General features: G+C 39.4%; 2 protein-coding genes across 9 annotated transcripts in view; one reads left to right on the forward strand and one right to left on the reverse strand.

The window, feature by feature from the left end:
* Nucleotides 1–14,016, reverse strand: part of MARCHF5 (membrane associated ring-CH-type finger 5) — a 59,071-nt gene extending 45,055 nt beyond the window's left edge. Inside the window, exon 1 of the mRNA XM_078434587.1 lies at nt 13,908–14,016. Coding sequence (XP_078290713.1) covers nt 13,908–13,942 — 35 coding nt within the window. The 5' untranslated portion in view covers nt 13,943–14,016. The remainder of the gene's footprint in view (nt 1–13,907) is intronic.
* Nucleotides 14,017–14,162: 146 nt separating this feature from the next.
* The window catches only part of CPEB3 (cytoplasmic polyadenylation element binding protein 3), a 189,843-nt gene continuing 177,303 nt past the window's right edge, over nt 14,163–26,702 (forward strand). For 4 of the 8 annotated variants that reach the window (XM_060642030.3, XM_060642026.3, XM_060642034.3 and 1 more), the window contains exon 1: nt 14,295–14,510. The gene's annotated coding sequence lies outside the window, so the exon portion shown is untranslated. Of the gene's footprint in view, nt 14,269–14,294; nt 14,511–15,146; nt 15,233–26,702 lie in introns of those variants that run through there. The other 4 variants (XM_060642027.3, XM_060642029.3, XM_060642033.3 and 1 more) reach the window with 3 other exon arrangements.

The raw sequence follows: 26,702 nt of genomic DNA on the forward strand, positions 1-26,702 counted from the left end.
CTCCTCTTTTTAAGGAACAAACAATGTCCCACCCTTCCCTCTAACATCAGTCCTGTATGTGGTTTAGGCAGTTAGTCCTCCCCTATCCCCAGCTCCAGGAAAAGTAATCAGACTGGTTTAAGGGTGTATCCTAACTCCAAATTATAGTGATTGGAAGACTGGGCCCATGAAGCTGGTATTATCAGAGTGAATCTTAGAATTTTTGCTGGGAAAGCTGGTACACAGGCTTTCTCTTTTCTACAGAGCTTTAAGGCAGGAAGGTGTGAGGCTAAATGAAGGTGTAATGCTATTACTGCCAAGAGAACCACCATGTGCAGCCTAAAGAAACCAGAGGAAGCTGAAAGATGGAAACTGATGGCTTTGAGACATGGATCAAGCTGTGCTTAAAGCTAAATATACTCTTACACTGTTCACTTACATAAACCTATAGCTGTGTGTGTGGTTTTAAGTTTAACCAGTCTGGGGCAGATTTCCCAACAGGTGCAACTCAAACAATCTTGATAGTGTGAAAAATTAGATAGAAGAGATGGCCCCAGAACAATCATATGATATAAACTCCAAACAGCTTTTATAAATACACACAGTATTTTTTGTCAACACCTTTGTTCTCTACTGTTCAGAACTTGAACAGATAAGTCTTAAATACACCTAATTTCTACTGCAAGTACTTTGAATCTTGCAAGCTTTTCTATTTTTTACACTGGGCAAAATACGTTCTTGATTTTGCTACTGGATCAGGTCATTTTTTAGATAAACACAGATAAAAAAGATAAAACCCAACATGTTCAAATTAAAAATTTTTACTGATAACACCATAATATTTACATTCAGGTCAATATAACAATTCTACTTGAATTCAAGTTATTACAATTTTAATGTTATGAATTATGGGATACATTTTGAATATCCTAAAAGGTGAGAATAACTGGCTCTTTCCCATTTCAAAGGACAAAGCCAAAATCTTTTCGAAGTCCACACCCTAGAAAAGGTTGTAATTTCAGACCAAACTTTAAGTTTCTTTTTCTTTTTTACTGTTTATTATTATTTTTTTTAATTTTTGAGACAGAGATAGAGCATGAACAGGGGAGGGGCAGAGAGAGAGGGAGACACAGTATCTGAAACAGGCTCCAGACTCTGAGCTGTCAGCACAGAGCCTGACGTGGGGCTTGAACCCACAAATTGTGAGATCATGACACGAACCAAAGTCGGACGCTTAACCGACTGAGCCACCCAGGCGCCCCTCTAAGTCTCTCTTTAAGTCATTCCCCACCCACCTTCAATCCTCCAATCTCTTAGAAAGTGGTATTCAATGTGATGCACAAACATCTTTTGAGAATTTACTAGAAATACAAATTCTCAGGCCACCCAAGACCAACAGAATCAGAAACTCTTGGGGAGGGACCTGATACTACATTTAAAAAAAATCATTCAAAAACATTTTAGGGGAGCCTAGGTGGCTCAGTTGGTTAAGTGTCCAACTCTTGATTTCAGCTCAGGTCATGATCTCATGGTTTGTGAGTTCACCCCTCCCCCACGCTCTGTGCTGGCAGTGTGGAGCCTGCTTGGGATTTTCTTTCCACCCCCCCCCCCCCGGCCCCTCCCCCACTAGAGCACTCACCCTCTCTCTCCAAATAAACTTAAAAAATTTTTTTTAATTTAAAATTTTTATTGTGGTAAAATACACATAAAATGTATCATCTTAACTATTAAAATTTTTTTTTTAATGTTTATTTTTGAGACAGACAGAAAGCAAATGGGAGAGGGGCAGAGAGCGGGAGACACAGAATCAGAAACAGGCTCTTAGGCTCTGAGCTATCAGCACAGAGGCTGACATGGGGCTTGAGCTCAAAGGACACAAGATCATGATCTGAGCCGACGTTGGACGTTTAAGGCATCCAGGCACCCCACTATTTTTTTTTTTTTTTTTTTTTTTTGAGAGAGAGAGAGGTAGGGGGAGATGGATAGAGGGAGAGAGGGAATCTTAAGCAGGCTCCACGCTCAGCGCAGAGCCTGACACACGGGGCTCAATTCCGTGACCGGGAGATCATGACCTGGGCCAAAATTAAGAGTTGGACACTCAACTGCCTGAGCTACCCAGACACCCCCCACCCCCCATCTTAACCATTTTTAAGTGTGCAATTTAGTGGTATTAAATACATTCACAATGTTGTACAACCATCACCACCACTCATCTTGTAGCTCTTTTACCTTGTAAAACTGAAACTCTGTACCTATTAAACAACTCCCCAATCCTCCTTTCCCTAGTCCCTGACAACCACCATTATAGTGTCTTCATGGTTTTGACTATTCTAAGTACCTCAAATAAGTGGAATCATCTAGTATTTGTCTTTGGCTTATTTCACTTAGCATAATGTCCTCCAAGTTCATCCATGTTGGAACACACTGCAAAATATCCTTCCTTTTTAAGGCTGAATAATACTCCATTGTATGTATATACCACATTTTGCTTATCTGTTCATTGTTCAATAGATACTTGGGTTGCTTCCATATTTAGCTACTGTGAATAACACCGCTATGAACATGGGTGTACAAATATTTGAGACCCTGCTTTCAATTCTCTGAGGTATATGCCCAGAAGTGGCACTGTTGGATCACACAGTATTCCATTTTTAATTTTTTGAGGAACTGCTGACATTGTAACAAGCCCTACAGATGATCACAATACCTAAAGTTTGAGAATCTCTGCTATAGTCATTCCTCTTTATTCTTTTAAGCCTCAAATACTGTATTCACCATAACACAGAAAGGAAATTTCATTTTACACCCAACATAAAAATTTTAAAATTATTTGGTTTTTAATTTAAACCACCTCTCAGCCTTTTGGCTAAGATCAAGTGTGGTTTTTAATTTAAACAAGAAGTAAAATGCTCAAGATTTTTTTTTTTTCTCCTAAGGTAAAGAGCTAGCTAAATGTGGGGAAAAGACTATGCAACTTCAAGGTGTTCTATAACGGAGGAACGAACTTGGGGTGTGGAGCCAGACTGTTCAAGTTCAAACCCCTGTTTACCACTTATTATAGGTGTAACAACAGAATCTCTTGTATTGTAAGGCAGGGGTTCTTAATCTGGGGTCCATGAAAATTTATCCCAGAAAATTTGGATGGGGAAAGAAATTACATCTTCACTTTTGCTAACCTCTAAATAAAATTTAATTTTCCTCCAATGATGAATGTAAGCAAACCATAATAATATTAACAGTACAGCAATTAGAAATTACAGTATACTGACCAGAAATTTTCATATTATTTTACAGCTACCTGTGCAGATCCCAAAATAACATTTACTCATTGCAAATCTGAATGTAGTTATCAGACCACCCAATACAGCTTGTATTTTAAGGTATTAAATAAAGCTCATATTACTTTATCAGATTTTTAACAGGTTGATTGGTTTCATTTATTTTCCTTTTTTGTTTGTTTGTTTGTTTATTTTTGAAAGAGAGAGAGGGCAAGTGAGGGAGGGGCAGAGAGAGAGTTGCAAGCAGGCTTCACACTGCCAGTGCAGAGCCTGACACAGGGCTTGGACTCACCAATGAATGATAAGATCACGACCTGAGCTGAAATTAAAAGTTGGGTACTTAATGGACTGAACCACCCAGACGCCCCTCATTTCTGATACTATGTATTTTGTGTTCTTTTGTGTTCTTTCAAAACATTCTGAGCAGGAACCCAAAGGCTTAACCAGTCTGCCAAAGGAATGGTCAGCATTAAAAAGGTTTAATGTTAAGATCTCCTATTGTAAAAGATTAAACAAATGATCATGAAACTACATAAGCATTGCCTGCCATGTATAAAACCACTAAATGAACACTAGTAATAATGGTACTGATAAAGATGGGAATGGTGTCTGGGGTGCTTGAGTGGCTCAGTTAAGTGTCTGACTCTTGGTTTTGGCTCAGGTCATGATCTCACGGTTCGTGGGATCGAACTCCACAGTGGGCTCTGCATTGACACCACGGAGCCTGCTTAGAATTCTCTCTCTCTCTCTCTCTCTCTCTCTCTCTCTCTCTCTCTCTCTCTCCCCCCCCCCCCGCCCCCCGCCTCTCTCTGCCCCTCCCCTGCTCCAGCTTGCTCTCTCTCAAAATAAATAAACTTAAAAAAGATGACAAAGATGGTGTCAACTTTACATCTATGGCTAGATGTTATGGATGCAATTTGTTACCTAAATTAGCACATAAGGGAATTCTGCTTGGCACCCTGGTATTCAGTGGAAAAGTCCTGGATTCCTAATCACCACCCCTCCCGCCCCCACCACATACACATGTTTTCAATAGGCCAATACCACTGCATAAGATATTCATTCAAATCCTCTCAATTCATTTTCTTCCACCCTTCTTTTCCTTCTACTATCTTTTTTTTTTTAATTTTTTTAAATGTTTATTTATTTTTGAGACAGAGAGAGACAGAGCATGAACAGAGAAAGAGGGAGACACAGAACTGGAAGCAGGCTCCAGGCTCTGAGCCATCAGCCCAGAGCCTGACACGGGGCTCAAACTCACGGACCGCGAGATCGTGACCTGAGCTGAAGTCGGACCCTTAACCGACTGAGCCACCCAGGCGCCCCTCTACTATCTCTTTAAATGGCTCCTGCTTGCTCAGGTACACACTATTTACTTCTACACCTTCCCACCTGGCAAGTTGGGGCACATTACTTTACAAAGTAAAGGAAAATCTGGGAATTACCACAATTGGCTCAAAGGTTAAAGAACAAATCACTATTATCACAATATGAAGAAAAAAATGATGAATCTAAAGATTGTTATTCTTCAAAATAAATGTGTAGGCTCAACAGTATTGGTAATATCACTAAATCTGTACATATAACATGCCACCCTTTACAAAAGATTATTTTATACTACATGATTTTAAAACTGTAACTTTTTTCCAGGTACAGATCCTAACAATAAGCTTTATACTCTGCTCAAGGAATACATGGCTAGTTTGTCTAAAATCTAAGATTATTCAAGATCTCCTCTTGAATCAGCTTGAGTACCTACTAAGTACATTCATTATTTGATGCCACAAGGACTACATTAAGTGCCAAGGAAAGATATTACAATGTGAGTAATAAGTTATATAGAAATGTGAGGATGACAGTACGACGCAGCTGAGATGGTTTCATGAAAAGGACATAACTACAGATGAGAATTTAAGCTGGATTGGGAAATGAAAAGAGTAAGGGTATTCAAACTAAGAAAAATTACATAAACAAGACAGAAATAAGCATATGATCATGGACAATAAGAACACCAACATAGTTGGAGCGGATTTTAAGGTAAACCTAGATATTATAAACCAGTCAGGAAAGGATGGATGACAAAGATAACCTCACATCATAGGGCTCATTTGTGACTCATCCACTGTTTATATGGTTATTTTTTAAAAGTACATGGAAAAAAGGGGAGAAAACTTTACCAATAAAAGTTTCTCAACAGCACATTTATTTACTAAATAAGTATGGTTATCTAATAAAACTGTCAGTAAAGTTTATCTTTACAGACTCAAATTGCAGGTGTCTATCTTGGATTATTAGAAAGATCTGGGAAATCATAGGCTCCTGCCTTAGAGATCACTTTGATTAAAACTGGAGTGTAGCAGAATGGAATTCCAGGAGGTAGGAGAGAGAACGATGAAACAAGCTGTAAATTACTGCTGTTGTATTATATATGGTGCCTCAACAATGTATTTGCAGGATTGTTTTAAGTAAAGAGAACAAGCAGTCCTTAATTCAGAACATGCTTTAGAGACCCATACTCTGGTTAATGCAAGGAAGGCCTCATTTAACAATGGAAAAAACTGCACACTGTTTTGTCTCACGATTAAAAGTTTCACACCCCATGTATTCTGAAACAGGAACTGTACCATCAAGAAGAATAAAAATCCCTTTATGTGTCTGTTCACACAAGTGGAACGGAAGTTAAAGTATCTGAATTCATCAAAAGATAAAACCACAATCACAACACATTACCAAAGGGTAAAACTGAAGGGAAATACACTCCCATCAAGCATATACATGCCATCCCCTTTGTCTCTGATATTCAGAAACTCTCCAAGAGTAATTATTTCCATCTTAAATAAACAAGGAAACAAAAGCCTAGAAAGGTTAAGTAATCTGCTCAACGTCTTACAGAGAGGCACGTATGCAACCTAGGCCTCAACTCCAAAACATTAGCTTTCTTCACTGCATCATGCTGCCATATGTATAGTGAATTCTGAGAAATGTTTCCACTTCTTATTTCATAGAAAATTATAGCCAGTACAAGAAATTGTTTCATTTTTTCTAAGGTACTTTTAAACAGCCATAAGGAGCTTTCACCAGAGATCTAAACCCCTTCCAGTCTATTTCACTGTGCCATATAAATATCATGTCTCATCAACTGATGTTGATACAACTGATACAACAGTTGTATCATGTAAAGGACTGCTGTATGTATGGCATGTAAAGGACTGCTACAGAGTCTAGAGAAGAGGGGAAAAATATTTCTGAGATGGTTAGAAAAGCTTTATAAATGAGGCAGAACCTAAAATGGGTATTGAATGATGGGTAGAACTTTGAAAGACAAGATGCTAAAAAGAACATCTTGTGTTCAGAGGACAGTGAGCAAATCAGTTTGGCCTGGGCAACAAACATGTATGTACTATTAGTTTTTTCTTCCTTTTTAAGTAGGCTTCATGCCCAGTGATGTCCCAATGCAGGGCTTCAATTCACGACCCTGAGATCGAGACCTAAGCTGAGATCCAGTTGGATGCTTAACCGACTGAGCAACCCAGGTGTCTCTGTACATACTCATTCTTAAAGAGAAGCAAAGGTTTAAAAAGGTAGTTGGTGCCAGCCATAAACTCAGTGTCTTAAACATAATAGGGAGCACAATACATATGATTATGAAGGGTCTTGAAGGCCAGGCCAAATAATTTGAACTTAAGCTTAATAAGCAATAAAATACAGGTGGTTGAGCAAATGAGTTGGTTCTTTAAATTGTGCTTCTGCTAAGATTATTCTAAGCACTGATATGTCATAAAGGATGAAAAGAAAGACACCGATTCAATAATGTATCCAAGGTACCAGACCTTTGTGGGTAAAAGGGATAGGAAATAGTTTCCATTCTCAATGAACTTCCAGTTAAACATGCATGGTGGTGGTGGTATCAGGTGTGTGTGGAAGGCTCTAAGACATGGGATAGATGCGTTAACAAAATTATAATACAATGTGATTTTCTATAATAAATGCACAAAAGTTCTATGGAAGCACAGGAAGGAGTAACTCACTCTGTCTGAAGGAGCTGTGCAATGCTTCAAGGTGATATTTGAGCTGAATTCTAAAGAAGGGTAAGAGTTAGCCAGGTGTTAAAAGGGAGGAAGTCATCTAAAACAAAAATAAGGAAATGACATATTCAGAGAACAATGTAGTGGAATGCAGAAGAGTATGATTAAGGTAGGTTGAGGCTGAATTACATTAATAGATCTAAACCCCTTCACTAGATCTTGAAAGTTTACATTTTATCCCATAGGTGATGTAGACTGGCAGGTTTTGAAGCATGGAAATGATGTGATTATAATTATGCCTTGGCCAATCCTGGTATCACACTAAGTCAAACTAGAAGAGAAAAAGTAGAGCCAGAGAAAGAAGAATCTCAATATCTGATGAGTGAATCTGGAGAGAAAGAAGCAAAAAGAAAAAAAGTGGTGGACTAGAAGGATGGGGTCTAATCAAAGAACAAAAATTGGGAAGAAAAGTAAAAGCCAGGGAAATATCAGTTTAGACACATTAAGGCGCTAGTAATAACATGTATATACAAATGGGAATGTCTATTGGCCAGCTAGGAAAGAGATACTAAAATGTGGGAAAGTGGGGCGCCTGGGTGGCGCAGTCGGTTAAGCGTCCGACTTCAGCCAGGTCACGATCTCGCGGTCCGTGAGTTCGAGCCCCGCGTCAGGCTCTGGGCTGCCGGCTCGGAGCCTGGAGCCTGTTTCCGATTCTGTGTCTCCCTCTCTCTCTGCCCCTCCCCCGTTCATGCTCTGTCTCTCTCTGTCCCCAAAATAAATAAAAAACGTTGAAAAAAAAAATTGAAAAAAAAAATAAATAAATAAAATGTGGGAAAGCGGTCAGGAATAAAGACGCTCATCTGGGAGTCATTCAAACAGAGGTGAAAGTGAGATAATAAGTGGGTACACTTCAGAGAAGAATGGTAAGTGTGGAGGCTTAAACCATACTTATGTGATTGAAGGGAGAAAAGGTAATATATGAGGGGAAAATAAGCAAAAGATAGAAAAATAGTACAGTATAATAGAATATAATTTCAAGAAGTTAGAGGGTGGTGGTAATCAGTTTCAACTTTATTATGCATATACCGAGGATACGAAGACCAAGTAAAAAAGGTATTAGATTTACTGATTAAGAAATTATTAGTGATCTTTAGTATACTTTTAGTAGAGCTAAGAAAGGGGAATGAAAGTCAAATTATAAGGAGAGCTAAAGAAGAGAAAATAAGGACCTAAATATCATAAACAGGGGAATGGATTAAGAAAAAAAGAATGTCAATCCAATGAATATTATATATACATTCTCTTTAATTGCTGGGTATCATAGAACTCAAAACTGTATTTAAAAAAGCAAATTGTAGACTGATACATTCAAATTTTAGAAACAAAATCACGAATTATATATGGTATACCTGAAAACATTAAACAGGGGCATCTGGGTGGCTCATAGGTTAAGTGTCTGACTCTTGATTTCAGCTCAGGTCATGATCTCATGGTTCGTGAGTTGGAGCCCCATATCAGGCTCTGCTGACAGTGTGGAGTCTGCTTGGGATTCGTGCTCTCCTCTCTCTCTGCCCCTCCCCTGCTCTCTCTCTCAAAAAATAAACTAAAAAAATTTTTTTTAAATAAAAGCATTAAACAAAGGAGCCTGGAAAAATATAAACCCATTTATAAGAGTGAAATGGGGATGGGGAGAAGATATGGGACTGATGAGAGTAGTCAAGGGAGATGTTTTCTGTAATCCTTCCACTTTTAACATACAGATGAAAGCAAACATAACTAATTGCTATGGTTTTTAATTCCAGGTATTGGTCTGTTAATTGTCAAAATGGGATAGAGATGTGACTGAAGAGATACCAACTGACACAGAAAATGAGAAATTGCTTTAATGCAAACTAAGAGATAATTATACAAATCTGAAAATAATATGGCATGTTCCTATCAGAATAGTCTACATCTTCTAAAGGGATGTACACTTTTGGTTGAGAACGCTTTTAGAGTGAGGATTCTAATTCACTTTGTAACTGCAGGAGAGGGACAGGGAACAGATTATTCTCCCCGCTTTCCCTCCCATCTGACTGTTTTGGGACACCGGCTAAGTGACTTGCCTACTCACCAGGTGCCAAGTAAGTGATATAATACAACATCAACAAACTCCTGAGTATTACTGTGAGATGGAGTATACGTAAGTCAAGTTTTCAGAAGGATCACTCAGTAGGCCCAAGCTTCAAATACAAGATCCATTCCTGCAGTTTGTTACAATATTCTTTGTACTCTGTATACATTTAATCCTAATTTTGAGAAACATAAGAGAAATCAAGAAAACAGATGGTGACAGAGTAATGATATAAAGGGTTTGAGTTTATAAACTTTTCAATTTTTTAATGTTTATTTTTGAGAGAGAGAGAGAGAGAGAGAGAGAGAGAGACAGAGACAGACAGAATCTGAAGCAGGCTCCAGGCTCTGAGCTATTAGCACAGAGCCCAATGTGGAACTCAAACTCATGAACCACAAGATCATGACCTGAGCCGAAGTCGGATGCTTAACTGAGTCACCCCAAAGGCTCCCCAAAGGGTTTGAGTTTATAAATGCTTATAATTTCAAGGCAATGATTTGTGATCCTAAATCATTCATGATACTAGAAAACCACCCCCTTTCCACTACTCTCAAAAATTGCTTGCCCACAACAATTTATTTTTTTTAATGTTCTTTAAAATTTATTTTTGAGACAGAGAGAGAGTGGGCAGAGGATACCAAGAGGGCTCTGTGTGGACAGCAGAACCTGATGTGGGCTCCATCTCGCCAGTCGTGAGATCATGACGTGAGAAGTCCGATGCTTAACCGACTGAGCCACCCAGGCACCCCTACCCACAGCAATTTAAAAGATTCAATAATAAATTTACACAGGACATGTGCTTATTGTTACCAAAATGAAAGGCAATCAAAATATCTATATATACTCTTTCCACCTGCAAATACTGCAATAAAATTTATCAAGATAAATAATTGCTAAATTAAATTTATTCACAAAGGACAAAGCAGTTCAACTTCAGCTATTAATAAGTTGCCATTGGGGAGCCTGGCTGACTCAGTTGGTTAAGCGTCCGACTTTGGCTCAGGTCATGATCTCATGGTTTGTGAGTTCGAGCCACACATCAGGCTCTAGGCTGACAGCTCGGAGCCTAGAGCCTGCTTCCGATTCTGTGTCTCCTTCTCTCTCTGCCCCTCCTCTACTTGTGCTCGGTCTCTATCAAAAATAAATAAATGTAAAAAAAAAAAAAAAAAAGTTGCCATTAGTTAAAAAACCCTGAAAGACTAAGTAGTATAAACTGAATACACAATCCATGTTACAATGAAACACAATCTTCATTTAATTTCACAGTTTATTGGAACAAACCTCACTAGAATTTAAGCTCCATATGAGCATTTTCGGTTATGTTCACTACCAAGGATCTAGAGTGGTACCGGGTATATGTAGGCACTCAATATTTACTATATAAATTCAATAAATACAAATACTTAATAATTCACTATCAAATACCTAACTTTTAACCTAGAGGCAAAAAAAACAACTTATGCGTTGCACACATTTCCTTAGTCTTCTCAAGGATAAAATCTGCATCAGAAAAACAAACATATAGGCAGGTTTCGGAGCTAAATTCTGTCCCTCAAAAACTGCCACCGGGGCACCTGGGTGGCTCAGTCGGTTAAGCGTCCGACTTCGGCTGAGGTCTTGATCTCACGGTCCGTGAGTTCGAGCCCCGTGTCAGGCTCTGTGCTGACAGCTCAGAGCCTGGAGCCCATTTCAGATTCTGTGTCTCCCTCTCTCTCTGCCCCTCCCCTGTTCATCCTCTGTCTCTCTCTGTCTCAAAAATAAATAAACGTTAAAAAAAATATTAAAAAAAAAAAAACAAAAACCTGCCACCCAAAAACCAATTATAAGCCCTAATAGGTTGACATATTTTAATCTGTTGGGCCTGTCAGTATTCCTCAAATGAATCAATCATCTTTGTATTCAACTTGTATGCAGGGCCAGCCCACATTAAGATGACAAATATAAAGGAAGGGGGGGGGGATTGCCACAACTGTTGGTTATATGAGAATCTTAAGCACCTTCTGTGTGCCTAATACATAAAATAGCATTTTACTGTTTTATAAAGTGCTTACACGTGTTCTCATTTGATAACATCCTGTGAGGTAGGATATTATTTTATAAATGAGGATGGATAGCCTCAGATTTAAGTGCAAAAATTCACATAGCTGGTAAATGGCAAAATGAAAATTTCAAGATCACTGTCTCTAAAGCCCAAACTTTTCTTCAGGAATCTCTACTCTTACCATGAAACAATCCTTTAGGGTTTACAGCAGTGGTTTTCAACCACATCAGAAACACCTGGAAAGCTTTTAAAACTACAGATGCTCAGGCCCCATCTTTCAGAAATTTGTGATCTGATTGGTCTTGAACAGAGCTAGGCATCCATCCATAGTTTAAAATGCTCTCCAGGTGATTCTAACGTGAAGCTTGGTTGCAAACTACTGAGATAATAAAAGTCTTCGTCATCTTAACCTACCTTGAGGTATGTCAAAAAGGTACAAAAGATGAAGATAAGCCAATATTATAGTCATCAGCTTCAATAAACGGAGTCAGAATTTCCAAGTTTCCGTTGAGAAGTTCTGAATGCCTTATGAGCACTCCTTGGCTTTTTACTTCTATGGAAATCTCTAAAGAGTGTATGAAAGCCAGGTCACTTTTGCACACAAAAATCTTTCTAAAAGTCACCTATGTAAGAGTGAAAGCACCAGACACTCAAAGGAAAAAAAAAAAAAAACAAAACTAAGTACAACATATCCCGCACCAGAATAGGGTCTCATTTGATTGGAACTGGCAGTGGACACAGGTGGTCTTCTCTGGGCATATGTTAGTAGTCCTACGCAATTTGCCGGTATGCTGAATTATAATGAAGGAAAAACCTGCTAACTTATCACACCCTGAGGCAACTGGGGAAAACGACACAAAAGTTCATGCATTTGTTCATAAAACAAATATTTACTGATGACCTACTGAGTACCAGGCTCTGTTCTAGAATTTAAGATAATGAGAAAGTTTCTGCTTTCTAGGAGCTTATAAAACTACTTATATTAAAAAAGGGGGGGCGCCTGGGTGGCGCAGTCGGTTAAGCGTCCGACTTCAGCCAGGTCACGATCTCGCGGTCCGTGAGTTCGAGCCCCGCGTCAGGCTCTGGGCTGATGGCTCGGAGCCTGGAGCCTGTTTCCGATTCTGTGTCTCCCTCTCTCTCTGCCCCTCCCCGGTTCATGCTCTGTCTCTCTCTGTCCCAAAAATAAATTAAAAAAAAAAAAAAAAAAAAAAGTTGAAAAAAAAAGAAAAAAAAAAAAAAAAAAAAAAAAAAAGGGGTTAGTCAATACAACCTGACAACCCGACCTGAATGCTGACCTTAAACAAAGCTGAATTAATCACTGGGTCACCCCTAACTGAATAAAGTCCACAATATGATTTTTATCAATTCTGGTGTCTCAAATTCTAAGCTCCAAAGGAAATGTCTGTTCTGTCACTCTGGAAGGAGATGTACTCTTGGGTGATTTTCGTTCTGGGTGTGGCTGATCCAAACAGCATTTAACTAGGTATAATCTCAGTTAAGGGAGGCCTTTCATTTAACGTCTTATTGGTGGAACTTTACTCTGTACAAAGAACTGTACCACCTGCTTAACAAGGTGGCAAGTGGTCTGACAATTGTAAGCAACTGCAAACATTATGTATTAACCTGTAATATTCCCAGGAATTTAAGACCTGGCGAGGGAGAAAGGTGGATTGAGTCTCCAAAAACTCATGGAAGAACCCATGAACTAGAATTTGAACAGTAGAGGGCGGTGCAACCGACTTCGCAAAAAAGAGTTTTACTGTCTGGAGCCCCCCAGGAATGGGCCACTGGCCCCAGTAAAAGACGAAACTTTCTTAGTGAACTCAACGAATCATAAAATGTGCTAACTGTTCAGTGTTGTACTCATGTGGCTGTTTCCCACAACCTCTATTCCGGCCGTTAAAGCTCCCTTGCGGATACTCTTGCCCTTCCAGCTTGGGGGTGGGGATGGGATGGGGGAAAGGAGGAATAAAATCAGACTATCAGGCTTCTCAAAAGAATGCTTACTTACCCTTGGTTTTTGCAAAGAGTCTTAAAATCGTAGGGGATCATTCCCCTGAAAGATAGTCTGGTTGTTGTTGCCAGTGACATCGCTGGCAAACACGTTACAACATAGTTTTGGGGGGAGGGGAGGGGAGGGGAGGGGAGGGGAGGGGAGGGGAGGAGTGTAAGAAACAGAAAAAGAAACTAACGCCGTGGGTTAACCCAAACCCCTCTCACTTGAAAAGGGCGTTCCAACAAAACTCGACGCCACTCCCTAAGTTTCGCTTTAAGTCTACGCATCCGAGCCACCCGCTCTGTCCTCCCCGAGCACGGACTCCAAACTTTCTGCCCCTCACACGGCCCCCCGGCCGTGGAACTCCTCCCGGCACGCCGGGCTCCGCTTACGGAGAGCCTCGAGGCCGGGCGCGGGCAGGACCAGCGCCAGACGAGGGTCTGCGGCTCGCTTTCTCCCCCAAAGCTGCCCGTACCTGTCTAGCATCTGCTGTAGGGCTTGGTCCGGCATCTTCGGCGGAGCCGGCGCACTCGGCCCTCCCCAGTGGACCTGGTCAGGGCCGGGCCCAGGGACAATAGCACTGAGAGGCGGCGGAGTAGGCCTCAGTCCGGCGGCAGCCGCGAACCCGCTGCCCAACCTCCCGGGGTGGCTCCGCGAGCCCGGAGGCGGCGGTGCGCGTCCTGCGGGCGTCCGGAGGAGGCGGTGGAGAGCGAGGAGGAGGAGCCTGGGGCGGGGAGGCGGCAATCGCGGCCCGGGTTCCTGCCCGTCGGCCCGGGGTTCCGGTCCATGGACCGCGGGCGCCGAGTTGCTGCTGGCGGAGGAGCTACCTCTGTGAGGTAAGAGTCACCGCCTCCGTGCGCGCCGGGGTCACGACGCAAGGCGGCCCAGAGCAGCCTGGGAGATGTAGTCCTCGGACCGTCCCCGCTGGAGGCTGCACAGCCCGCCCCGACCACCGCCGCCGCGCCCGCAGCCGCCCGGCCGGCGCCCTCCCGTTTCCTTCCTCCAGGGGGAAAAATGTCCTTCGGGCCGCTTTCCAGGAAGCAGCAGGATGTGCCTCTCCACTGTCAGTAGCAACAAGGTCAGCCCTCCCTGCCTGTTCTTTTCTCAGCTCTTGCCCTCAGGTGGGACCGAGCCAGGTGAGGGGAGGGGGCTGAAGGGCCATTTCTCTTCAGGGTCCCCAGCCCTGTTCGCGGCGTCGGGGCGGGCCGTGGAGGGGGTGGGGGTGGCAGAAGTGCCTTCGGAAGCCCTCGGCGCTGGGGCCAGGCTCTGCCGCGTCTGAGCTCGTTTGGGGGAGTTACACAACCCCCGCAAGGGGACGGATGCACTGGTGCGGGAGGTTATTCCCAAGGGGGCGTGGGGGCCGCCTTAACCAGATGGTTCCCACCCGAGTTTCTCACTGTGTGTTTTGGGGGAGTGGTGGGGGAGAAAAGATTATTCTCTCCCTCTCTAAGAGCCTTCTATAATGTGCTTGGTCTTTCAAGGGCTCGCCGACAGTCTCCAAATGGAACATGTTCGTGAATAAACAGCTCTTGCTTACTCAGCTGTGGGTTGTCAGGGGTGTTTGTTTCTCTCTGTGCTGCTGGTCACTGTTAACCATTTAGAGTCGCTTTGACACCTCCAAGCAGGTGGATGTGTGTGTGGGGGGGGGGGAGGGGGTGGGAATCGAAAGGGAAAAATCATCAATCACTCGATGGGTTATTCTCTGACGCTCTAGGGACAGCTTTGGCGGGAGGAAAGAGCTGTTGGCTAAAACGAATGCGTCTTTTGGACGACCTGTGGCGTTCTCCAGTGCTGTGATTGGTAGGACGTCTGGGTAGTTTCCCTTGATTATGCCTAATTTCTGCCGCAAGATGTTTGATTTGTCTTGCAAGATGTTTGATTTTTCTTTAAAGTTAAAGTGTGTTTTTTACGCTCTTTTTAAATGTGGAATTTTACAATCAGCTCTTAATTCTGTTTCAAGTTTGCTTCCTGAATATATTTGAACTAGAGTGTACACTGCCAGAAAAAACAACAACAACAACATGTGAACAGAAGTTTATTTGGCCTCCAATTTCTGAAAGATGCTTTTATGAGAGGCTTTGGAAATTTACATGACTATTTATAATTAACGATTCACCTTTTTCTCACGAAATGTAAAACAGGCCCCCGCTAGTGGAGGGAAATAAGAATTTAACTTACTCAGGGTTTTTGGTATTTTAAATTCCTATTTATTGCTCCTCCTACTGGGTAAGCCTTCCCTTACTGTGTATTTATCTCTTAAGTAGTTATGCACCGCAAGGAGATGGATATATATATCCTGCTCAAAAAATAGAATTTAATCCTAGCATATTGATTAAGTAGGCTAGCGCAAACTCCCATCTAGTTTTATGATTTACGCTAAAAGGAGTTCTCACCTCATTTTGGAATTTATATTTGAACCCCCACTTACAAAGTAATACGATACAGTCTGTTCATAACAAAGCTGTGTGCAGATTAACATTATCTTTCAAAAGCGTTTTATATTAGAATTTTCATGAAAAGTCTGTTTCCTGGCTGTGTCAAAAATCCTTGAAAATAGAAAAAAATATAAACGTTACTCATCTTAAAAGTGATTAGCGTGTGACCTAGTAATTCCACTCCTTGTTATTTATCCAAGAGAAATAAAAACACATGTCTAGACAAAACTTGTATGCAAATTTTCATAGCAGCATTTTTCCTAATAGCCAAAAAAGTGGAAACAACCTAAATATCCATCAACTGATGAAAGGATAAATCAGATGTGGTATATCTATGCAATAGAATGTTATTAGATGATAACAAGGAATGAAGTTCTGATTCTTGCAACATGGATGAACCTTGAAAACGTAGGCTAAGTGACAGGAGCCAGTCACAAAAACCACATATTTATTGTATGATTCCATTTATATTAAATTTTAAAAATAAAAAAATTCATAGACAAATAAAGTAGATTAGTGATTACCTAGGGCTGGCGCGGTGAGAGAGAAAAGGGGAGAGACTGCTAATGAGTACAAGGTTCTTTTTGGGGTGAAGAAAATGTTCCAGAATTTGAATGGTGATAGTTACACAACATTGTGAATCATATCCCAGTTTAAAAAATAATATAAAACAAAATTAGATTCTAGTGATGATGGTAAGCTCTTTATACTAAAAAAATTGAATTGTACACAATATGGGTGAATTTTATGGTATGTAAGTTATATCTCAATAAAGCTGTTAAAAAAGTAATTAGCTCCATATAAAATGTTCATAAGGACATCTCATGATTCTTTACTATAGAGTTTTAATTTTTAAATATATTTTAGTTAGTATGGGTAAAAATCATGATTGATAAAACTCATGAAATAAATTAATTCCTTGTATTTGAAATGGGTGACACGTATAACCTAAATTTCAATTTGTCTGTCAACTTTGTTTTCCTCAGCTCTTGGATTTAAAAATAAGACTCAGAATAATTGGAATTACAATTTAGTCTCTGATCTTGAAGGAAAAAAGTCTTAATTACTTAGATCTGAGTCTCACCAGAGGGGGGAAAAAGTTGAAATATACTGCATTTTATATAGGGTTAGAGGCTTGTGGTAAATGATATTCAGGCAAGAGAGTTATGGAATCCTAGAGAATATGGAATATATTAATAATTTTGTAATGGGTTTAGAATAAGCTGAGTACAGAAGTGCTCTAAATATATCTGGAAATTTAAAATAGTATATTACTTTAATGTTCTTCCATCACCCTTGTTTTGAACTGTCTGCCAAAAGGGGCTCTGGAGATATTATATGGAGAAATAGTATAAAATAAACAAGTGCCCTCCAAGGAGAGTTGTCATTTGCTAAATTTGGTAATAAACTGCAGGCTGAGTCCACATTACAGGCCAAAGAGAGTTCTTCATTAATTCACTCTGCAGATGTTTACAGAGGACTTATGATGTGCCTAGGTACTCCAGTAGCCAATTAAACTACTGTTTTAAGAACATACAAACTCCCTAATGATGCTTATACTAAAAAAATAAAACAAGGTAATTACATATGAAATATTACATAATGATATGTGGCATCATATAATGAAGTACCAAATGAATAGCGTGGAAATACGAAGTGATTTAGAGGTTTAGAGGCATCTGTTAGGGGCTGGTGTATTAAAGAGAACTTTATGAAATAAGGGCAATTTAGGCTCTACCTTGTAGCAGTAGGAAGAATTGTAGGTGAATAAGTGAATTGTAGGTGTATGTAGATGAGGAGGTGGAGAAGGGTCTTGGGTCTGGATAAGGATGAAAAGATGTGGAGAGAGGAGTTAACCTCTTTTATTGTAGGTCTCTGTTGAGTGAGAGTGAAAAATACACTGTTGGCTAAGTAGGGAATAGATAAAAAGGCCTTGAATCTATTCTTTCAACAAATATTTATTGAACGTGCACTATTTATGTGACAGGCACGAATAAGATAGGCACTGGGGATACAATAATGAGCAAAAGCAACCATATTGCTTACCTTTGTAGAGTTTATAGTGAGAGAGAATCACATAATTTTTTTAAATTTGCAAATGTACATAGTGTTATGAGAGATTATAGCTAGGGAATTGACCTAGATAGGGAGGTCAGGAAAGTGTCTCTCAGGAAGTGTCCATTATGCTAAAACCTGAGGAAGAGCAAGAGTTAACTAGAGAAGAGGAGGAGGAATGAGCAATCCAGGCCAAAGAACAGCATGTGCAAATACCCAGGGAAGGAAAGGCCTGTGATGAATGGGGGGCCCTGAAACAAAAAGGGAACTTGGGGCAGGATGAGACCAAAAAGGTGAATCAAGTGATAGAAAATGAAGAACTTTGTAGACTAATTTGAGGAATTTTGCCCTTATCCTAGAATCCTGCTGGGAGGAGTAGTTTAGACATAGGAAATCAACTCTATTCTTTAGGAATAGAGAATGGGAAGTTAACTTATGGTTCTTAAGCCTGCTGTGAGTCAGAGACTCACCCTGGAAATTCTGATGTGCCTTGTCATTGTGCCCAATTAGCTGTTTTGTTTTGTTTTGTTTTTTAACAAGTTCTGTAAGTGATTATTAGACCACTGGTATCTGAGGAAATACTGCAGTGGGTGGAGAGCCTACGTTTAAGTCTTAGCATTGCCACTCAGAAACTCAGCAACTGTGGGCAGGTTATTGAATCTCTTTAAGTCAAGTTTCCTCATCTCCAAGGGAAAGAGCTGTAGCATTTACTTCATTGGATTGCTGGGAGGATTAAATGAGAAAATTCATTTAAATTGTTCAGTACGGTGCTGGGCACATGGTAAGAGCTCTATTGGTGTTAGCTCTTAATCATTACTAAAAGTTCTTGAATAAAGGTGAGAATGATTTAGGGGGATTAATTTTGAAGTAGTATGCAGGATGAATTAGAAACAAAGACAAGTTAGATCTCAGTAACTTGGCCATGGTCTGGAACTATTTTCAAAAGTTTACTTTAACACAGCTATTAGTTCTTGAAGATCCTTGGATAGGCTAAGTAGTTCTTAAGTAGATAATGTCTCTAAAGGACTTTTATGGGGGACTTTGGTCCCCAGAGTACATCTTACTGGCTTAGAATCTATAGGATTACTTTGAATTGGCTTAATTCTGGACAGAGGCTTCACTGGCCCTTGTAGTGGACAGCCTAAAACCTATTTATCTTTATTTGCTGCTTAGAGAATAGAATCCTAACAGCTTATATCCACTCTAATGCAGTAGATGTTTACAAAGAGTAAATAATTTTACATAATATCATCATGCACTAACTTGCCTTCTTCACTTCTTCATAAATATGGTGGAAGACCCATTACTTTTCATTATCTTTGCTTAAATTTCTCTTTGGGTTATGTGTCCCTGGGATATGCAATGGTGTGTCAAAGGTAGACAAAAATCACAGATAACTTGTCACATATTCCCTCTTGTATCCCTCTTGTGTCCCTGAAGTATCAGTTTTATGAGAAAATGTACATATAATGAATTTTCTTCCTTTTCAAACAAACATGGATGTCATAGAGCAGCAGTTCTCAAAATGTGGTCCAGCAGATCCCTAGGGCTACTTGAGGTCAAGATTATTTTCATAATAATACTAAAATATTATTTGCCCTTTCACTGCATTGGCATTTACTTTGATGGCACAAGCAATGATGGATGAAACCGCTTGTGCCTTAACACCATTAAAGGCATTGGTACTAACCTGTACTAATGGTTATATATTTTTCACCACCATGCACATGCAGTAAAAACAAACCAAAAGTTCACTTAAGAATGCTCTTGATTAAGCAGTAAAAAATATTTGATTAAATCGTGACCCTTACATACACACATCTTTAATATTCTGTGTGATGAAATGGGAAATGTGCACACATCTGCATCCAAATATGATAGTTGTCTCAGAGAAATACAAATGATTGAGATGCAAACTGAACTGGCTGCTTATGACAGACTATTTTTACCTGAAAGACTGACAATAAAGAATTTAAACTTTTGTGCTATAAGGAATACTGTTAAGAAAATGAAAAAAAAAAAAAAGAAAATGAAAAGACATCCCACAGAGTGGGGAAAAATTTTGGAAATCATGTGTCTGAAAAGGGACTTGTATCTAGAGTACGTGAGATTTATTACAATTTAATAGTAGAAAGGCAAATAGCCCAATTAAAAAATGAACAAAAGAGCTGGATAGACATTTCCCCAAAGATATACAAATGGCCAGTAAACACATACAGAGATATTCACCAACCATTAGAGAGATACATTACCATTAACCAACATTAACCATTAGGGAGATACAGTTCAAAAAAAGGACAAATGTTGGTGAGAATGTGAAGAAATTGGAGTTCTAGTACACTGCCGTTGAGAAGGTAAAATGGTCCAGCCACTTTGGAAAACACTCTGGCAATTCCTCAAAAGGTAAAACCTAGTTTCCATATGACCCAGCAGTTCCACCCCCAGGTATATAACCAAGAGAAGTGAAAACATGCCTACATAAAATCTTGTACGTGAACATTCATAACAGCATTATTCATAATAGACAAAAAGTGGAGCAGCCCAATGCCCATCAATTGAGGAATGGATAGATGAAATGTGGTGTGTCCGTGCAATGGAATATTGTTCAACAATAAGAAGGAATGAAGTACTGATACATGCTACAACATGGATGAACCTTGAAAACATTACACTAAGTGAAATAGTTCCAAATAGCACATGTTCTAGGATTCCATTTCATGAAATGTTAAGAGATAGAAGATAGATCATTGGTTACCTAGGACTATGGCAGATGGGGTCTTGGGCGTGGTGACATCTAAGGTGTGCAGGAGGTTCTTTCTGAAGTGATGAAGGTGTTCTAAAATTGATTGTAGTGAGGATTGCAACTCTGAATACACTAAAAGCCGCTGAATTGTATACTTTAATTGGATGAATTACATGTGTTTGAATTATATTTCCATAAAGCTGCTATTTAAAGTAACACCAGATCAGGGGCACCTGCTTGGCTCTGTTGGTAGAACATGCAACGCTTGATCTTGGGGTTGTGAATTCAAGTCCCATGTTGAGTGTAGAGATTACTTAAAAATAAAATCTTAAAAAAAACATCAACAATGGCACTGGATACTAAATGTACTCTTGATCTTGGGGTTGTGAGTTCAAGTCCCATGTTGAGTGTGGAGATTGCTTAAAAATAAAATCTTAAAAAAAATAATAATGGCACTGGGTGTTATATGTAAGATGAATCACTAAATTCTACTCCTGAAATCAATATTACACAGTGTGTGAACTTACTAGAATTTAAATAAAAACTTAAAAAAACAAAAACAAAAACAGAGTTTACTCATTTCTTACTGTTTTTTTTTAATGCTGTTTTTTAAAATGATTATTTTTGAGGGCTAGAGAGCACAAATGTGCACATAGGGGAGAGGCAGAGAGAGAGGGAGAGAGAGAATCCCAAGCAGGCTCCATGCAGTCAGGGCAGAGCCCTATGCAGAACTTGATCCTACAAACTGAGACCATGACCTAAGCTGAAATCAAGAGTCGGACCCTTAAGCAACTGAGCCACCCAGATGCCCCTCCTTATTATTGGTTTTAAGAGCTCTTTATACATTCTGGACAGAAGTCCTCTATGAGAGATGTGTTTTTATAAAGTTTATTCTTCCAACTCACATCTTTTTCACAGGAATATTTTTTGAAGAATAGGAATTTTTAATTTTGATGAAGAAAATATATCATTTTTTTCTGAAATAGATCATGCTTATAGCATCAGGATTAAGTATTTTTTAATTCAAATGTGAATATATTCTATAAAAGGGGAGTGTTCTTAGAACATTGAATTTGGTATCAAACAGATCTACTTAAATAGGAAGTAAGTAAATAGATACTCTGACCTTGAGTAAATTGTGAATGTCTAAGCTTGTTTCCTTGATATAAATCTTTGGTGTAATATCATGACTCCTCTATGGAGTTTCTGGCAGGATTATAGTAGAAAATAAATGAAAAGGAGGAAAGAGTGTTGAACAAAACTAAATAAATAATTTAAAAAATTATGAAATGACACCAGATAAAACCTTAAAATCCATTATTAGTTGGCTGATTTAATAACATATGACACACCCATATAACATAATAATATATAGCTGAGCTATTGGAACAAATGAGGTATTTCTATACAGGCCATAAGGAAAAGTTGCCAAAGATTTAGTAACCATCAGTTAGGATTTTTTTGTTGTTGTTCCACAGAAATCAACTACATAATTCAGCCTTTTAGGGGACATTTGCTAATGTGTAGAGACATTTTTGATTGTTACATAAGGGGATTTTACTAGCATCTGATGGGACCAAGGATGCTGCTAAATGTACTGTAATGCACAGAACAGCCCCTCACAACAAAGAATTATGTAGCTCAAACTGCCAGTAGTGCTGGGGCGCCTGGCTGACTCAAGTCAGTGGAGCCTGCAACTCTTGATCTTGGTTTGTAAGTTCAAGCCCCATGTGGGGTGTAGGGTTTACTTAAAAAATAAAATCTTAAAAAAAAAAAAAAAAAGTGGTGCTGAGGCTGAGATATTCTGAACTAACTTAACTGAAGGGAAATTCGTTGAAAAGATATGAGTTACTTAAGGCAAGACCAGGCTAGGAACAGTGAAGTAGGAGCTACACCAGAGAATATTGGTAGCAAAACATTCCATGTTTAAATGGGTACAGCACTGGAATGAATAAACTACAACTGTTTTTATTCTGCTCACAGTTCAGAATCTAAGGAGGGAGGATCTAATCAATGTTCCTTGCCACTTGGCTAAGGGCAGGCAGTATACCGTAAGTGAATGAAGGCAATTCCTCCAAAGGAAGTACATTCATTAGCAAATACTTATTGACCATATGTTTATGTTTCAGGTTTTATTTAGGTGCTGTGGATAGAGTAGAGCAAAAGAAATGAAAAGATCCTTGTGGAGTTTATATTATTAAGAGGCTAAATCAGGGCAAATCTTTAAGTAATAAAGAAGGTAGAATAGTTGCCAAACATCAAAACCAATAAATACTACCTATATATTAAGTGAAAAAAGCAGGTATTATCCCACTTATTTTTTTTTTAATTTAGGATGTATATGTAAGATTTCTAAAAGGATATATAGGAAATTGTTTTTTGTTTTTTTTAAAATATTACCTCTGGATAGTGAGACTGAATATGGGGAGAAGAGTCTACTTTTCATTTTATTACCTCATAATATTTTCCTTTTCACCATGAACATGTATTTTATAGTTAAGGTTTTATTTAATTAGATTAAAAAACAACAGAAGAAATCATTGCAGGTGAAGGATGATTAAAAGCTTTTAAAAAATCACAATATTGTGGTGCTCTGCTTATTATGGAAAAGCAGAAAGGAAGAAAGAACATCTGACTGGAAAGTGTGGCCTGTAATCATTTAACAAATATTTATTGAACACCTAGCTGCCTTAAATCTTTTTTGGAAAAGGTGGAATATAAATATCAAACATCAGCCATGTGTGAGGCACACTGTGAGGTGCCGTATCTGGCACAGGATTGAAATTTGAAAAAGATCTGACAGCTGCCCTCACTGGTGCTTGTTGGCATCTACTTATTGACCACCAAATATGTGGCATGTGCTGGACCCTTTTTATACACATCATTTTAAATCCTAACAGCAATCTTACCAGATAGGTATCTAGGTCTCCCATTTCACAGATGAGAACATTGAAAATTGGGAAGATGAAGTCATAGCAAATAATGGCATAGCTGACATTTGAATCCCAGTATATCTGACTTTACTGGAGAACCGTGTGTAAGTATGTGACTAGTTAAATAACAAGTAAAAAGGAAAGTAAAAAAGCAATCACATGACTACCCTTGGTTAATTTTTGAAGAATTTTACAGATAAGTATTCCAGGAGCTGAGAGAAGGAAAAAGAAGTTGCTCATATCTGGAGCAGTCTGGGCAGGTTTCCTAGTTGGAGGAGTGGTTTGAATTGGGTCTTGAAGGAGTATATAAATATGTGAAGAGAAAGGCAGCGTGTCAACTTTTACTGAATGCCTGCTTGAGGCTAGAAACATCTCATCTCAGCCCCATATCCCCATTTGAGAGATGAGGAAACAGAGGCCTCACCTTACCTCCACCCCCTGCCAGGGACAGGCAATTAATAGGCATTAATTTTTGGCAATCGGATAGGTGAAAAGAGAAATTTGTTGTTACAGCCAAACACCTCTATTTTATAGCTTCTGGCTTTTAGTCCTGGGTAAGATGAGTTAATGGTAGAAGAGAAAGTATACATAATAAACTAATAGACCAGGATATACCCTTTTGGGAGAATAGATATTCAGCATAAGTAGTTTTCCTCTACTTAGGGAGTTTTAGGCCTTTATGAAGGTGTTCTATCTAATTTGAGCTTCTACAGCTGAAATCTCAACTTGGTAAGTCTTAGGAGGGTCATCCATTCAATCATTTACTCAACATTTCTTGAGCTCCAACTATGTACCAGACACTGTAGGAGATATTGGGGATACAAAGATATGAATAATACATGGTTACACTGTTTTTATTTTATTTATTTTTTGAGAAAGAAAACAATGGGGGTGGGGAGAGGTACAGAGAATAGAGGGAGGCAGAGAATCCCAAGCAGGCTCTGTGCTGGCAGTGCAGAGCTCAAGGCGGGGCTTGAACCCATGAACCTAACCATGAGATCATGACCTGAGCTGAAATCAAGAGGCGGATGCTCAACCAATTGAGCCACCCAGGTGCCCGTATTACACTATTCTTGTCATCAGGCTGCTTACAATTTAATGGAAGAGACATGTAGTCATATATACAATATATGGAAATGTGAATCAGTATTTTTGTACATACTCTGAAAAACCTAGGAGTCCTCCTTGAGTCATTTTTCTCCTTTACCTCATCCTCCTACCCCTCAGTCAGTTACAAAATATGGTCCATTTATCTCCTAAATATTTCTCAAATACATTTATTTCCATTCTTTCCACCTTCACCTCAGTCCTGTTGACTGTGTTCTCTTACCTTGTACTATTTAACAGCCTCAAATTGCCTCCCTGCATTCACTTTAACCCCTCTCCCCCTTCAACTGATTTGACAATTGGCCTTCTAGTCTGCTCTTTCTTCCTTTGACTCTCCAGTAGAGTGACTTTTTAAGAAATGTAGAACTAAAAAAAAAAAAAAAGGACTGATCATGTTATCTGCTTAAAATCTTTCTGTGGGTTGTTTATTTATTTTTTTAATTATTTATTTTTTAATGTTTATTTATTTTTGAGACAGAGAGAGACAGAGCATGAACGGGGGAGGGTCAGAGAGAGGGAGACACAGAAACAGGCTCCAGGCTCCGAGCTGTCAGCACAGTGTCAGCACAGAGCCCGACGCGGGGCCCGAACTCACAGACCGCGAGATCATGACCTGAGCCGAAGTCGGCCGCTTAACCGACTGAGCCACCCAGGTGCCCCATTCTGTGGGTTGTTTAAATCCTGGTGAGAAGGAGCCAATGGAAAGCATAAATTTAAATTTAGCAATTTTGGAGAAAAGGGGAATAATCTATAAATTGTACCTTCTAGAATCTAAGCTTCATGAGGGCAGGGACAGGGACCCTATCTGTGCAATGTATTTTCAAAATTTTTATAAATGTTTATTTATGTTTGAAGGAGAGAGACAGAGTGTGTGAGGGGGAGGGGCAGAGAGGGAGACAGAATGTGAAGCAGGCTGCAGGCTCCAGGCTCCAGGCTCCGAGCTGTCAGCACAGAGCCTGAAGCAGGGCTGGAACTCACAAGCCATGAGATCATGACCTGAGCCTAAGTGGGAAGCTTAACTGACTGAACCACCCAGGTGCCCCTGTTTTGTTCAATATTACATCCCCAATGTCTGGCACAGAGCCTGGCCCATGGCATGTGTTCAGTAAATATTTATTCAAAAAAAGCAAGACACTTCTAAGGCTAGAATGAACCCTGTAATGTTTGGTTGGAATTGGAGGTATCAATACAAACTTATGATTTTATAGATATAAATAGATCTACACAGAGGTATGCATACATACACTTTCTAGCTCTATCTGCTGAGAGAACCTGAAGCAATGACACCCCAGAACCAGTGAATATATCTAGTGGTATCTCCAATAAAGGGAACCCAAGCTCTTTAGAGAAATTAGCTCTTTGCTAATTCTAAACTGGCTCAGGAAAAGTACATGAGCCTGGAAAATCTGCGGTGACAGAAAGTAGGGATGTGCTCAAAAAAAGATGGGAGCATGTCAAAAAGACCTAGGAATCAACTTGAAGGGATTCTAGTGGAATAGGGGACATTTTGAGTAACAGAATACTAATACTAATGAATCATAACTCATGGAATAAAATATGAATCCATGAGTCATTACTGATAAAAATAAATGACTAAATCAGGGGAGAAGGAAAAACTCTTCCTTAGAGTAGCATTCCAGATAATGTAGAAGAGTTGATAAAGAGCACAGATTACCATTTGCAAACACCACAGAAATAATTGATACAGCCAAGAATCATTAATGGATGCTAAAATTACTGGGTGAAATTATGTTGGGAAACAGAATATTCACATAGAAAGTGTCTTCCCAAAGATATTTAAGTAAAAAGTGAATAATAGCTTTATAGTGGAGAAATCTGGCAGACCCTACTTTAACCAAGTGATCAAAGTTAACACATGGGACAAATCCACATCCTGTTCCTTCTGAAATGATGCACTGAGCAGGACATAGTATCCCTTTTGTGGTATTATTGCCAAAAATGTATAGCCTGAATTTGATCACGAGGAAACATTAGAT

Source organism: Panthera onca, chromosome D2 (assembly GCF_046562875.1).
Source record: "Panthera onca isolate mPanOnc1 chromosome D2, mPanOnc1 haplotype 2, whole genome shotgun sequence".
Classification (NCBI taxonomy): Eukaryota; Metazoa; Chordata; class Mammalia; order Carnivora; family Felidae; genus Panthera; species Panthera onca.